The 14,514-nt window shown below is 43.4% G+C and overlaps 1 protein-coding gene across 1 annotated transcript in view; it reads right to left on the reverse strand.

Annotated features, from left to right (window-relative positions):
- Window positions 1-14,514, reverse strand: part of PARG (poly(ADP-ribose) glycohydrolase) — a 148,606-nt gene that overhangs the window by 104,730 nt on the left and 29,362 nt on the right. The window contains exon 10 of the mRNA XM_032959084.2: window positions 2,654-2,728. Within this exon, the coding sequence (XP_032814975.2) occupies window positions 2,654-2,728 (75 nt within the window). The remainder of the gene's footprint in view (window positions 1-2,653; window positions 2,729-14,514) is intronic.

Consider the following 14,514-nt stretch of genomic DNA (forward strand, 5'->3'; position numbering starts at 1 on the left):
TAATCCAACACTTTAACACAGCTATTTCAATGCAAAATTCTTCTGTTGATAGCTTAGCAGTGTTCATTGAAGCGCTGTCGTCCCGACAGTTCTGTTCCTTCACCTGAAGAAGGCTACTTGTGTTGTGGCCGAAACATCGTGAGAATTTAATTTTATTATGTTTTATTTATTATTTTATTCTCATTCTACGTGACTTTACCGAAAGAACCAAGAAGATGAATCCCTGCAGTCACGAAAGCTTTAAATCGAAAAATTGCACATCAAGTTGCAGCCAGAGCAGTGTATGCCTGACCGTCTTTGTCTCTTCACTTCCAATGCTGATCATGCCACATTAGGTATTGATTTTAGACTAAGTTGAAGCTAAAAACTATTTTTATTTCGCCAGGTAAGGTCCACTGAGCTATATTGCTCTTGTTTAGAAGCGACCTGAACGTAAATTATAGCTCAACGAAGTGGCGTATCGTGTGGAAATGTAAAGCAGCCAAACATTCTAAAATAATGTTTCTAAATGTGGAGGGGAACAACTGGAGGACCCGGAGAAAAATCCACATGACCACGTTGAAAACATGCAAACTCCAAATAAACAGCATGTCAGAGTCGGGATCAAACCCATGACCTCCTATATACCAGGTGAGGTATTGAGCATCTCATAATAAAAGTTTTTTGGGTTAGATCGCATGCGTATAAATGTGTCGCAACCCTCCACTACCCGACGCAGCCAGTAAGGTTCGTCACGTAAACAACGCGCCAATTAGCCACCATTGCGCCCCCTAAGAGCACTGGGCAGTACCACAGCCTTCGTCTTCTCCGTGCCAGTATGAACAAACCACACCAGGAAGTCATTTAAGGCCGAGTCAACGTAAGGGAAGCCATTTTAAGGACTGGGTCATACCAGCAGGTGGCATGAAAGCAAGGTCAATATGAACACAGCACAAAGCACAGGAACCACTCTGACACCAGCCCGCACACAGATGCACAGAGACAACACAAACACAAGCACACAAGCTGCTCCCCCTATCCCCCCCCCCTCCCCCAACATGCCACATCTCATCATCAGGCACTGCCAGGCTATTAAATATTCCAAGGATCGGATTAAGCTTTAAGAGAGAAGAAAGAGGGGAAAAAACCCAATGGTCTGTGACCAATGGGAAAACTGTCTCGGCACTATATGACGTGCCGGTGAATTTGCAGTATTTCATGAGCATTGGCTCATTTATTTGTGAAGCTAAACGACCAGGAAAATGCATCCCCACAGCCGAGACAACTCCAGCATTGACAGCTCTTTGTTGTTGTTTGCAATCTGGGCCGTTTGTTTTGCTTTCTGAGCGTGGAGGTTCACACCTTTAATCTAAGCTACCTGGAGGTGGGTTTTGTGGATGACACGGAGATCACTGTACGTGCAATGAACCAGATTGTAAGGCTAACAATGTCGCCAACTGACGATTGAAGAACGTGTGGTCCCTAATGTACTGTAACCACTGTGACACAGGGATTCAGAAACAAGGTCACCAATGCAGGGCCACACCCCTAGGAGGGTGGTGGGCCCGAGGAAAATCTCAACCGACGCCTTCAAACTAAACGCGAAGTATTCCATCTGACACCGCGACGTAGAAGCGCAGGGACCCCCAAAGGTGCGGGGCCCAGGGCAGTCGCCCCGATTAGACGTTTCCTATGGTGGTCTCTGCATGAACACATCTATTCAGACGTCCCTTCCTATAAAATCTACAATAAAAAAATAAAACTGTTTCTTGATTAATTATTCGTTTTATTTACTCCTTACCTTTCCTTATGCTATTCGTTGCAAGCGGTTGCACTTTATTTTGCGCGCGGTTGTAATTTACTTACTCAGTCGGTGTTAGATGCTGAGGTCGTAACGGGTTTTTCTTTCTTTCCTGTTACTCTGTGCCCCCTGTACCTTTCCCATTCTGCTGTCATGTGCACCGATGCTGAATTTACGGAGGTCAATATTGGCACCTTAAATATAGATTGGCTGATTGATTGAACGAATAATATAGAAAAGTGCACAAAGAAGCAGGGACAAATGCATGCTTCTAATTATATTGCCAGACAGAGGTACACGTGGATTAGGGAAGATGCATAGGTTAGTGATATAACTTAATCTATTAAGAGAAGTAAGCTTGGATGAGTTGCTCGAAGGGACGATGGCTGATAGTCAAGAATAATAATGGAGCAGCAGCCAAGAAATGTTCATACACTGAGGAGATGGTGGAGATGGTGGAGATGGGGCAGATGGTGGAGATGGTAGAGATGGAAGAAATGTAGATGGTGGAGATGGAGGAGATGGTGGAGATGGTGGAGATGGTGGAGAATGGAAGAAATCGAGATGGTGGAGATCTAAGAAATGGAGATGGTGGAGATGGAGGAGATGGTGGCGATGGAAGAAATGGTGATGGTAGAAATGGAGATGGTGGAGATGGAGGAGATGGTGGAGATGGAGGAAATCACATTGCAAGATTGTGGCAGGTGGTAGCAGCGGATTGACCATGATTGATGATGACCAAAGTTGGCAGCTCACAGCTCTCCACATTACACCTTTCTGGATTGTGTGATGCGACTTTAAAAAATAAACAACAATAACCTTAAAATGAAATAAAACAATACCGTTCCTTATTAAGAAGAAGTCAAATCATACCTTTTTAAAGAACGTATGAAGGCAGTCAAAGTTCCATTGGTTGGCGTACTTTGGGTTGTAGAGCTTAATTGCCTTCTGTGGAACACAATAAACACACACACATGCGTACACACACAGGCACAGACACAGGCACAAGATCATTGTAACCAATAGCTAATATGCATCATATATCCAGCATATAATACTGATGGTGCGTGTAATGCTATACATCTCATATACTCTCTGATTAATGGAGCGCCCGAGAGCTTATTATGCACGTCTATGGGAGGGGAAATGGAAATTATTCGTGAAATGCAACATGACACATTGCTTTCAAAATTAATTAAAAACAAAGAAGTGTATTTTTATATATATGAAGTGGAATTTAAATGGAGGCTTGTCTGAATGGGTGGCGTCATGGTTGGAGCCCTTGACTGCAATTGGCAAGATGGCGAGTTCAAATCCTTTCTCGCGGTCAACTTAGCCGATCATGCCTCCCAAGCTTATAAAACAGATAACGCCCATTTGTAAAAGGGAAAAAAATGATTGCCCCATTGGGACGGTGAACGTTTGGCCCACGTTCGCGCAAAGCTGCCAATCATTGTACGTCAGCATAAGATTTACGCACTTTACAAACTCAAAAGTTTCCCCAACCTCAAACAAGCGTGGGGCAGCAACAACCAACGGAGAAGAGATGCTGGCCGGTGCTCGTTTCATAAAAACAAAAATTAACATGTGCAGCTGCAAAACAATAATGGCGATAAAAAGGGAAATACAGTACCAACAAACAACCCACCCAACCACAGATTCATAGGCATCGAATAAAACGCCAGGATGCGATGCTGCTTAAGATAGTGGGCCCTGGCACGGAGAAAAAAAGACATTGTGTTTTACACAATAAGTGTTTTAATTGCACGTGCATAATAATAAAAATATGAATGTCCAGCCATTAAATCGGTGAATGAATCGCACAATCAAACTATTTAAACAATGTATCTTTCCAACCTTCGTTACATATTAGAATCAGAATATTTATTTATACTGGAGAAATCCGATGAGGTATAAAGCTATTTTTCACAGATGCCAGGAGGGGTGGGTCAGAATGTTTCAACAACAAATACAAAAACACGATAGGAGTGCAAAGTATAGGAAAGGTAAGCAAATCACACAAAAATAGTCAAATAAAACTAAATAGACCTGGCCACAAATGATAGCTCAACCAAGTGGCTTAGCATGTGTACATGTATAACAGCCAAATAATCGACCCACATGTTTCTAAATATAATAAAGTAAAGAGAGTTAAATCGCCCCCTTGCTCGAATGAGCAACGAGGCAGCTCTTACCACCACTTGGGAGCCTAAAACTACGCCAGGAGCTAGTTTCTACACACGATCATCGCTGTTGATTTCCCACAAAGTGGTACTTCTTTTATTGACCCCAGTTGAATAACGGACTGATTAAGTCCCCAGCCAGGATTTGGCCAAAGTCCGACTGGAAACGATGATCGTGCGTTGAGTGCTAAAACCGCAGAGCAACTGTGGCCAGGCTAAAAATAACTTCCAAGGGAAAAATCTATCTGTTTATCTGTATGGTAATGATGTTAGTAATACGGCAAGCTATCTGATACAGAACGTTCATCTTGATAGGGTGTCTTAGTTTGTCTTGTAGAGTGGCGGTCAATTCTACTTAATCACAATAATGCAATAACTCCTAAGAACACGAGCGTTCAATAGCATAAAAATTTGTATACAATTGTCAGAGACTAATCCATAATCAATTACGCAATTAATTAGTTTCAAAGATTTCCGACATAGCCACAAAGTTTGGGTAAGCACTGCTAGCAAAGCACTTATATTAAACACACAATATACAAACAATCTTTGTATAACCTACAGAAACTGCTGTAAGTCCAGGAAGGCACCATGATGGGGAAGCGCTGCCCACAAAACACCTGGTCTTATTTGTCTCCTCAAATGGTGATGTTTAAATAATCCACGAGATGAATCGATTGGCGGTGACCCGCGTTCACCATCGTGACCCGGGGGTGCCAACACCTCCATAACTCCGAAACCAGAAGGCCTATGAAGACGGGAGATGTCACCGAGCCCGATACGCACGCCAAATATGGAAATAAAAAACTAACGCAAAACACTCATAAACAAGGGGGGCTGCTGGGGATTTGTGCGTGGCAACGGCTGTTTATTGCTCGTTTTGAAAGTACACCAGGATGCTGGTCTGGTCATTCCCCAGCACGTTCTGCTTCTTACGGGGGCGGCCACCCTTGTCTTTGGGAGCGAGACCACTTGGGAGGCAATGGCGCACCAGGCGCTCTCTTGGTACGGCCGGCGGTCACGGTCGTGCTGGCGGGATCGACATCGTCGTCATCATCGCTCCCAGCGCTGCCCTCTGGCAGGACAGGGCGGTAGTACCAGCGATGCTCCCAGAAAAAAAAACCTTAAACTATGCCCGGCCCACCAATATTTTGCGGTGACCTGGGCTACCGCCAATCGATTCAAATATGCCTTCAAGGCTGAGTCAACTTAGGAGAGGCCCAGGATCAGTTCAGATTTCACTCGCCGTAAATATATTCCAAAGCAGGGAAATTACCTCGGGTCACCTGGCTGGTAGAACAGTGCATTAACAAACGCGCTACGACTTCACGCGCAATGATATACACGCACATCGTGTATAGTTATTAAAAATAATTACCGACTATAATCACCCAGAAATGTCTATCCGTCCCGTGCGTGACATCACTCCACATGAGGCCCACCCCTCCCCACGTGACGTCACTCCACATGAGGCCCACCCCCCCCTTCATTAATATTCATGCCCACATGGAAATTTACACTAACCTCCACATTAGCCATGAGGGGGTGACGTCACTCCACATGCCGCACCCCTCCCCAATAACCATTAGAGGGTGACGTCACTCCACATGGGGCAATCACCCCCTCATTAAAAATCATGAGCAGAACAATTTTTCTATTGAATATTTCCGGTTTACTGCAATATACACCCGTCCTTGGACGGGCAAAAAAGCTAGTAACTCTTATAACAATAAAAAAACAAATATAAATAACCTCGAGTAACAACAACAATACTCGTCTCTGTCATTGATCCAGAAGCTCCAGCGATCGAGATTCCACATTTTCATGTGGGGGACAAAGTTACTATGATAAGGGAGCCGTGGCTGGGAATTGACTATGGTGATTAAAAACTGGCAGCTCTAATTAGGAATGGGCAGTTGCAATAGAAATATACATTAAATGTGATGAGGAACAGACAACCTCGACTGGACACTGGTGGTCTGATTAGGTTTTATTATAAATTATGGGACCAGTGGTTGAGGCTGGGGTTGGGCAAACGAAATTATAGACAAGGGGGTTGTGAAGAGGGATGTGTGGTTGTGATCAGAAATGTGTGGTTGTGAAGAGAGATATACACAGTTGAGATTAAGAATGTTTGTAAATAAGAGCACGTGATTGCGACTAGGGGTTGGGTGATTGCTATGAGGGACGTGCGGTTGTGAGCATTGATGCACGGCTGTGAATAGGGACATGTGGTAAAGATTCAAGATATACGACTGAGATCAGCGATGGCGGATGTCTCGAGTGAAGTGCGGTGGTGATTACAGCCGGGTAGCTGTAATTTGGGATGTGGCTACAGAGGAAGGCTGCTGCTGAGCTAGGATGCTATGCTAAGCTGCCATTCCGTTATGACCATCGGTTTGTCTCCACTTTGCAAGACAACTGGAGTGAGTGGAATGGAGCACAGCCACTCGGCTGCGTTGGGGTTTACATGCGCTTCAGAATAATTATAGCCGTCTGATTAAGGCGACACGAGCAGGAGGTCGAGTGTTTTGCGGTCTCCTGTTGCTCCAGGCTTGATGAACTATGCACGAATATGTGGGAAAGTCAACAGTGCTTGTCCTTTGATTAAACTGGCCCCACCCATGGGAATAGGGAATTTACAGCACTAGCTCTGTTAAGTGCAGCCCAACAGACGGTGCGCGACTGAGGGGAGGGAGCCACGATGACTTTGACAATTCATTGAAACGGGTAACGCACAAGTGGTTCAACTAAGACGTGTTTAAATGTTCTTTGAAGTGAGTGGAAATGCCCAAGCCTCATATAGCCAAACTGTGGCAACCTGCAAGAATCTAAGAGTGGGAGGAAGAATGGCCTCTGGTTTATATCAAAGCAGCACCTTTGAATTTGACCTGATTGTAAGTAAATGGTGCGTTTTCTAAAAATACCATGAGCAATCAGGTTTTATTAATGGGGCAATTTTTGGTAGCATGGCCAAGGGTCAGGAGGTAAAAATGTGCAATTAACTTATTAAATGAATAACTTAGCAACCTATTAGCCTATTACTACAGTTAAGACTGCATGCAATTATGAGTGTTTTGCTGTATAATAGCATGCCAAAGCATGTAATTAATTGCATATATGCATCAGCGTCAGGTCATACGTATTAACATGTTTCGTTTATATCTAAACTTTGATTGCAACATTGGAGGTGGCTGGTTGGCTCATGATTCTAACGCAATGCCAATAACCTGGTTTCGAATTTACTTACTCGTTCAAGTAAGTGAGTTTGTTCGATCAAGTAATACTTGTACATCAGTAGAATGGATTAAATGTATGTTTTTTATTATTATTATTGATTAAATGACATTTAGGATGTGGTGAATGAGAAAGTAAAGTAAGCGACATGTGACTCAAGTCCTCCAACAAGACCATCAATAGTGAACAAAATGCATGAATGACAGTTCACCAACACCTGCGGACTTCTTCAGAGAACCAATTAGATTTAGAATAAAGAAAAGGCAAGTTTCTCATCTACAACAGTATGGCAATTTTATTTCCAATAAGTTCAGCTACTTATTTAATTCTTGAAGGGAAATCCAATGAAAGCTGAATCACCTGAGCCCACTTCCAATCAGAAAGGGGTGATTCGTTGATAGAGTCTAACTCAAAATGGTTGCCCACTTCTAAAATTCGACATTGCTATGGCATTAGCCGGTCTTTCGAGAACAATCTCTGGTAATTTTCCACAAAGCAGTACAATGTTATTGACCCTGAAGGGTTAAGGCAAATTTCAAATGAGTCGACATCTTCCTTACAACTTCCGCACCACATTAAAAGGATATTGTGAAAATAATTTACTTATTCATCCAGGAAAGCCACATTGCAACCCATGACTCTTTTTCAAGAGGGTCCTGTTACATTGAGATTTTACATGTTTTTAGACACGGTGGCAAAATGTTAACTACCTCGCCTTGTATGCAGGCAGTTGTGGGTTTGATCCCAACGCTGACGTCTGTATATTTGGAGTTTGCATATTCTCCCCATGGTCGTGTGGATTTTTGCCTGGGTCCTCCAGTTCTTCCCTCCACATTAAAAAAACATGCATTAGAGTAGTTGGCAGCTATACAATTCCAAGTGATGATACGCCACCTCGTTGAGCTGTCATTTGCGGCCAGGTCACTTCTGAAAAAGAGCTATAGAAGCTTAGTGGGCCTTACCTGGTAAATAAACCAGTTTTAGCCTAGTAGTATGTGTATTTATACGTGTGGGAGAAACGGGAGAAAACTGGAGCACCTGGAGAAAACCCATGCACATCAAAGGGCAAAACCCTATCCCTCATACATATGGAAACAGATGGCGATTAGTCCACTTGCTATATTGCCTTCTCCTGGCGAGCCAGGGTGTGGCACCTGGATGCCCAAAGAAAGGGAGTTTCACAACATCGACGTGGTAATCCATCAACCCCCGCTGCCTTCTGTACCGGATTATAAACCACGTGTCGCATAGCCATCGTCGCCCGGCTGATGACGATGTCCAAGGTCTTTAACTTCAACCTCACAAGTGACAGCACACTTTGGTAGTAATACACTAAAATGTGACGAAGGGGCTGTAGCAGGAATTAAACTCTGTGGCGACATGTACAGTGAACGATGACATCACCAGACTCCACAAATGTTTACTTTTTAACTGCAACTATTGTCATCCAAATCCCCCCTTTCATTTGGGTTTCCCTTTTTCCGTTTTCCATTCTCCGTTTGTTTAGTAGCTAATATCGCCCAGCATGTTTTATTCAACGGCACGAGGCGGCGCAATAGGAATAAACAAATAAAACGACATTGCCGTATAATGAGTTGGGTAATTAAATGTGGGGTGCGGCAATCGCCTCGGGAGTTTGCAAATGCCTCGTGGTATATAATATCGTCGCAAGTATAATTTGGCAGGTGTTTTAATGGGTTACAAATAAGGATATTATAGCATTTTAAATAAACGCCGACTGCCCAATCATTAGCGCTTACACTGCGAGCAGATTCCTCTATGCACTGGAATCAAATCGAAACAGCCTGGTTTCCACCTTTCGTTTGCGCCTAGAGGGTTTTGAACTAACAATAGCCACTGCTGCCTTTATTACAGATATATGCACAGTGCAGCTGTTATGCGGTTCTAACATCAACAGCAGGCTGCGTTACGTGAAGTCAAGTATATTAGCTTAATAAAGGCCAGTCAAAGGGAGATGCAGAGGAATTATTTCAATAATGGTCACACGTGCATTATAACTGATATCGCCAATGGCGGAGCCAGGATTTTCAGATAGGGGGGGCAACCCCTCCAGCAATGAAAAATTATAGGAGTTATTAGTAAGGAAGGACTTGCTTTTTATTCGACGCGTGTGCGGCGATGGCGCAGCCATCGATCGAGGGTCGAATTCGAACTGTGTGTGATTAGCATCGCGCTCGCTGAAGGTATGCCTTCAGGGAAGTCGTGTACTGTATACGCAACTGCCCATCATTTCTGTGAGTCACTTATAACTGCTTTGCCATTACTTATTGCCAATTATAAACTCAAGACTATTGTCCTATCATCTCACAGTCCCTGGCACGTAATAATATGCTACACAGTGGCAGTCGCAAAATGCCGATTTATTACTAATAAACCCCAATGATCCGATCGAAATCCCTAATTTGGGGGGCACCTGGCTGGGTGGGAGGCAATGCGGACAGATCGTTTGACTCTTAACCCTTTCCCGTTCCGAGACATCTGCAAGTTGCATAGTGTGGGTGTCCCGTTCACCGCTGAATCTCAGAACGGGCAAGCGGTTAGCTTTAATTTTATTTAGAGAGGTGTAGCGCCGCTATTTTTAAAGACAGTGTACTCGCCGCAGAGAATTGTAGCGACACGACCGCACGATGATAGTTGCCGCCAAACTGTGCCACACGCCCTCCCGCATGGCCTTGTGGGAGCCTCAGTACTGATAAACTTATTTCACTTAAAGTTTTCGTCCTGTTCCATTCTGATGATGTACATGTGCATCATTGTAATGAGAAAGGGTTAATTTGACACTTTACAAGTTTAAATACTGGTCATAAGCCGACTCAGACCAAAATTTCTCTGGGGTTGATAAAAATGTGCCCCTTGTGTCGAAAGTTAACTTTGGTCGTCCTATAGAGGAACTAGAGCTCAGTCAAGGAAATGTAAACACTGCACCTTTGGCTCAAGGATGCTAGCAGAGATGAGTGCTTGAGGACTGAGGTAGCACTCAGCCCAGGATTCGAACTCACAAACGTCCTAATGTGATTCAAGTGCTGTGATCAGATCACCACCGAGCAACAGGCTTTGTGTAACTAAAGCAGCCAATACATTCAATACGGGGTTTTGAAGCTGAATATACTTAATCCGTCAGCAAGAACTGACACTACTCACCAGTGTTGCACGATTCACTACATGACCACGCAGTTGCATAATAAACCAGCTTTGGACTTTTATCCCTCCATATAATTGAATTACAGATATGCCCTTTAAGTTGCTTTGATGCATTTAGAATGTATATGTTGATTTGATTCTGGTGTCCACGTAGTAAGTACCGCAGAACAATGCATATATTATCAGAGTATGTTTTTTTTTGCATTCTGACCACAAGTATTGTGGTTAATGCAGACATGATTCCTTGTAAAACGTTTCAGTTTGGTATTTTAACAACTTAACACCTGTTTTGTTTCCAGAAAAAAATGGGAAAAAACCTATTCTCATACCTGAAAACTGTTTTGAGAATTACAATATCTGTACAGTAAGACCTACTGGATGAAATAAATTACCCAGCACTCTTCATAGTTGACTGACTTATTCAGGAAAGTTGTCCAAAAAGTGAAGATATTCCTTTACTCCCCATGAAAGTCAATACCTGTTTTAATTGACTATTATTTGTTGTGCAAGTTCACAAACACCACATCTTTTAAAATATATGTACGACCGTAACTTAGTTATCGCACCGTTTCTCAATTTACTGAGCTCTCACATGGTTTTAAACAAAGAACATGAAGATAATAGAGGGATTTGAGTCTTAATGCACAAAATCGATGACAAAATTCCTATCCAAGCCTTGTTTGGGCCTCCACGTAGCAGAGGCACATACGTGGGCCTGTAACTTCATTGCCCTGGCCGAAAAGGTTTTTTAAAATTAACATTGTTTTTTTTATTGATATATTTGAACAAATGCTTTAATTTGGACAGTTAACTATAGGGTAAGTCTCTAACAGTAACAGAGATCTTTCAAGTAAAATGTGTTTTTTATTGGACCATCTTTTACAAGAGTTATCTCGACTCCCCGCTAGGGACAGACATACGGACACCGCTAATGTACTGACGCTTCTTGGCCACATTTCCCACACTGGAATTAGCGCGAGCAAATTTCTCAGATGCGCGTTGATTAACAGCCTTCATTGCGCACATTCGCAAACACATATGCAGGGCGTGGGCACGAGCCCAGCTTCAGTAATAGGCAAGCCATTAACTAAGCAGCGGAGCCTGGGGTAACGCAGTATAATTCATGAACACTTCAACCGCTCTCGCTATCCCTGAGCAACTTTAAAGGCAGTGGCAGCTGCTGGCAGGCACTGCATTTTTCTGTAATTAAGTGCGCTTCCCACACGGCAATGGACAAACTATTATTTCGCAGGCCATGCTACTTACACACCAGTCTCGAATATGTTTTATCTTGTTTTTTTTATACATATATGAATAATAATTATCCGACCAGCTGACAGTGGATTAGAGTAATCGGCTCACAACCCTAAGGTTGCAAGTTCATGTCCTGGCTGGGGATCACCTCGGCCTATCAACTATCTGATGACGTTAAAATGAGTACCACTGAAGTCTCAGACCAAATTACCCAGAATGTGCCCCAACCCATCAGACCTCATTAGATCTCGGAGGAGAGCCTGCATAAAATCAGCATCATAGGCTGCTGTGGGCAATGTTGAAGCTGAGGCTAGTGCATGAAAATACATTGTCGTACTGCACTATGCTCCCAACGTTTTTGCCCCCCACATTTCGCCAAACCCACACCGATCAACGTGTGGTAGAGTACGGTCAAACGACCCCTCCAACGCACGTGCGGTGGAGGAGACCCTCATTCTGTGGTGGATTGACACAGCGGCTGTAAAAATGCAAACTGTGTTCGTCACATGCAGGAAGTGCCCTCCGCAGTGGTAACGTGGAATTATCCCCACTTGTTCAGTGCCATCAAGGGAGAGAAAGCAGCAGCACTGCCCCCCACCAAACCACAATTAAGAGACGTATGCACGTGAACGGTAGGCATTTAACACGGTTGATCAGTATTAGTAAAATGTGACAAAACAGCATATATGGTGATAAATCAGTCTGAGTGAGCTGAGGAGGTGTGCACTTGGGTCAAAACGGGCTCGGTACGGCACGCCTGCCATCCAACGCTGGAGATGCAAGGGTTGGCGGATCACACAAAGTTTGGTAAATTCCGAAAGCCACTAGGCTGCAATGAGACCAGGAGCTGGCGGTACAGCAAACAGTTTATGACGCTATCCGTGAAGACCGTTGAGCATTGCTTTCTTTCATAACACTTTTGTTTATTGCCACGTGCAAGCTGCTCATTAAAGGACAACTGGCCAAACCGGCGAGTCTTTCCTGAATAAATACATTGTTACATATATATTCCATAGCATCTTTCCTTACGGGGGGGGGGGGGGGGGGTGGGACATCTGAAAAGTGAAGGAAAACAGCCAATTTATGTTTTCATTTGTTTTTCGGATATTGGTAACCTTTGAGGAGAGTAATACAGCAGGTTCGGGCCATCACTTACACAATCTGCAGCTGCCAATGCGGCAGAATTTCCATTCGCAATGCCTCTCGGAAGCGAGTCGGTGGGAGTGCTTCTTCTCTGTTTGCGTGGCTTTTGATTATGCATAAATGTCAGGCTAACGGCCCAATTTTTGCGCACCTCACATCCTTAATGAATGGCGTCCGGTGTTCCGGAGAAAAAGCCTTCCTTGGGTATTGTGGGAAAGTAACAAAAATAAAATAAATAAATCCCATCCCACCCAATTTACTTTTTAACCTTTTCAGTCAGGGTTCCTGAAGAATGCATTTCATTTCTGAGCGAAACAGTGCCTTGTACGTGTTGTACTACTTACATTTATATTTTTTTACAATGAGCCAGTCAACAGTGGCAATTCGACATTTAAATGACGAGGACCAGTCCCTCCATATGACAACCACTCACTAATGAATTCCAACAAGTGTTACTCGTTTTATTGAAGTCAGACGGATGATCGGTTTGGATCTAGCCCCAACAAGGGGTGTGAACTTGCGAAACATCTGATTGTGAGCTTGGTGTGCAAATTATTTGTTCAACAGTTGCTCAGTGGAACTTAAAATGGTTGTGTCCCAGTACTAAGCCAGCGGCATAGTTGGCTACATACGGTGCGCGAAAGAAGAACAAAAAATACATTTGAAGTTGGTTTACATTGCCATTGCATGAAAGTGAATATGAGCAACACCAATGTAGTGCCATAATGTTGTGCTTGATTGTAACTGGAATATTTCTATTCTCGTTAAGGAAGCTTCTACAACATATCTGACAGCGAGAGAACTCAGATTAGGTTGTATATACATCTGCAAGATAAGTGCTATTTATTTGTTTTGGGTAGCTTTCCTTTGAACTCAGGTTCTTAATTTCAGTGGCTTGATGGTTCTGAATCAATTACTGCACACAAAACTACATATTGTTTAAATATGAATTGGTCCTCGTCCATACGAGAGGTATCATTTAAAAATCAAAGTGTCTCCCTATAAAAGCATCAGGGAGGTGCTCATCTTTATACACGACCTGAGCCAGGGGTGGAAATCTCACATTCTCATGGCCGAAGCCAGTTCCTATACAGGATAACAACCGTTGACCTTCCAAAAAGTCGTACTCATGCTAACGCCCCAGCAGGGTGAGAGGTTCAGTCAACGCCCAACGGGGGACTTAAACTTAGAAACCATCACTCTTTACAGCGACCACCTTACCCAGACGAAAGGAATAAATGTACTCGAAAAGTTGACAGGCGGCGACCCATGTTTTTCTTAACAGCACGAATGAATGGGCCCATTGAGGTGACACTACGTTAGGATCACGTGGTGCCAATTCTCAGAGCCACTCTCGAACACAACACGGAGTTCGACAGAGTCAAACGAAGATGTGACCAAATAACCAAAAATAAATAATTTCCTCGTGGAAAACCTAAGCTGCGTCATGAGTTTAAACAGAGCTCAGCAGTAGAACGTTTGCCCCTTGTTCACAGGCTTGCGGTTCGAATCCGACAAGCTATCCTGGTTAATACTGCGCTTGTTTAACCATAAGACACAAGCCATCTGCTTCACAATGGTCGTTAGATTCTGTAGATGTTATTAAAAAAAGAGTAGGCCATTGTGTCGGCGTCACGCTCCAAATCTGACAAATTTGTAAACTAACCCAAACAAAAACTCAATTGGAATTACATACTGCAACATCACCCCTACTGAAAAAAACAATGCAGGTTATTCCTGTGAAACACAACACCT

The sequence above is a fragment of the Petromyzon marinus genome, chromosome 22, assembly GCF_048934315.1.
Source record: "Petromyzon marinus isolate PM22_M1 ecotype Great Lakes invasive population chromosome 22, UKy_Petmar_22M1.pri1.0, whole genome shotgun sequence".
In the NCBI taxonomy this organism is placed as follows: Eukaryota; Metazoa; Chordata; class Hyperoartia; order Petromyzontiformes; family Petromyzontidae; genus Petromyzon; species Petromyzon marinus.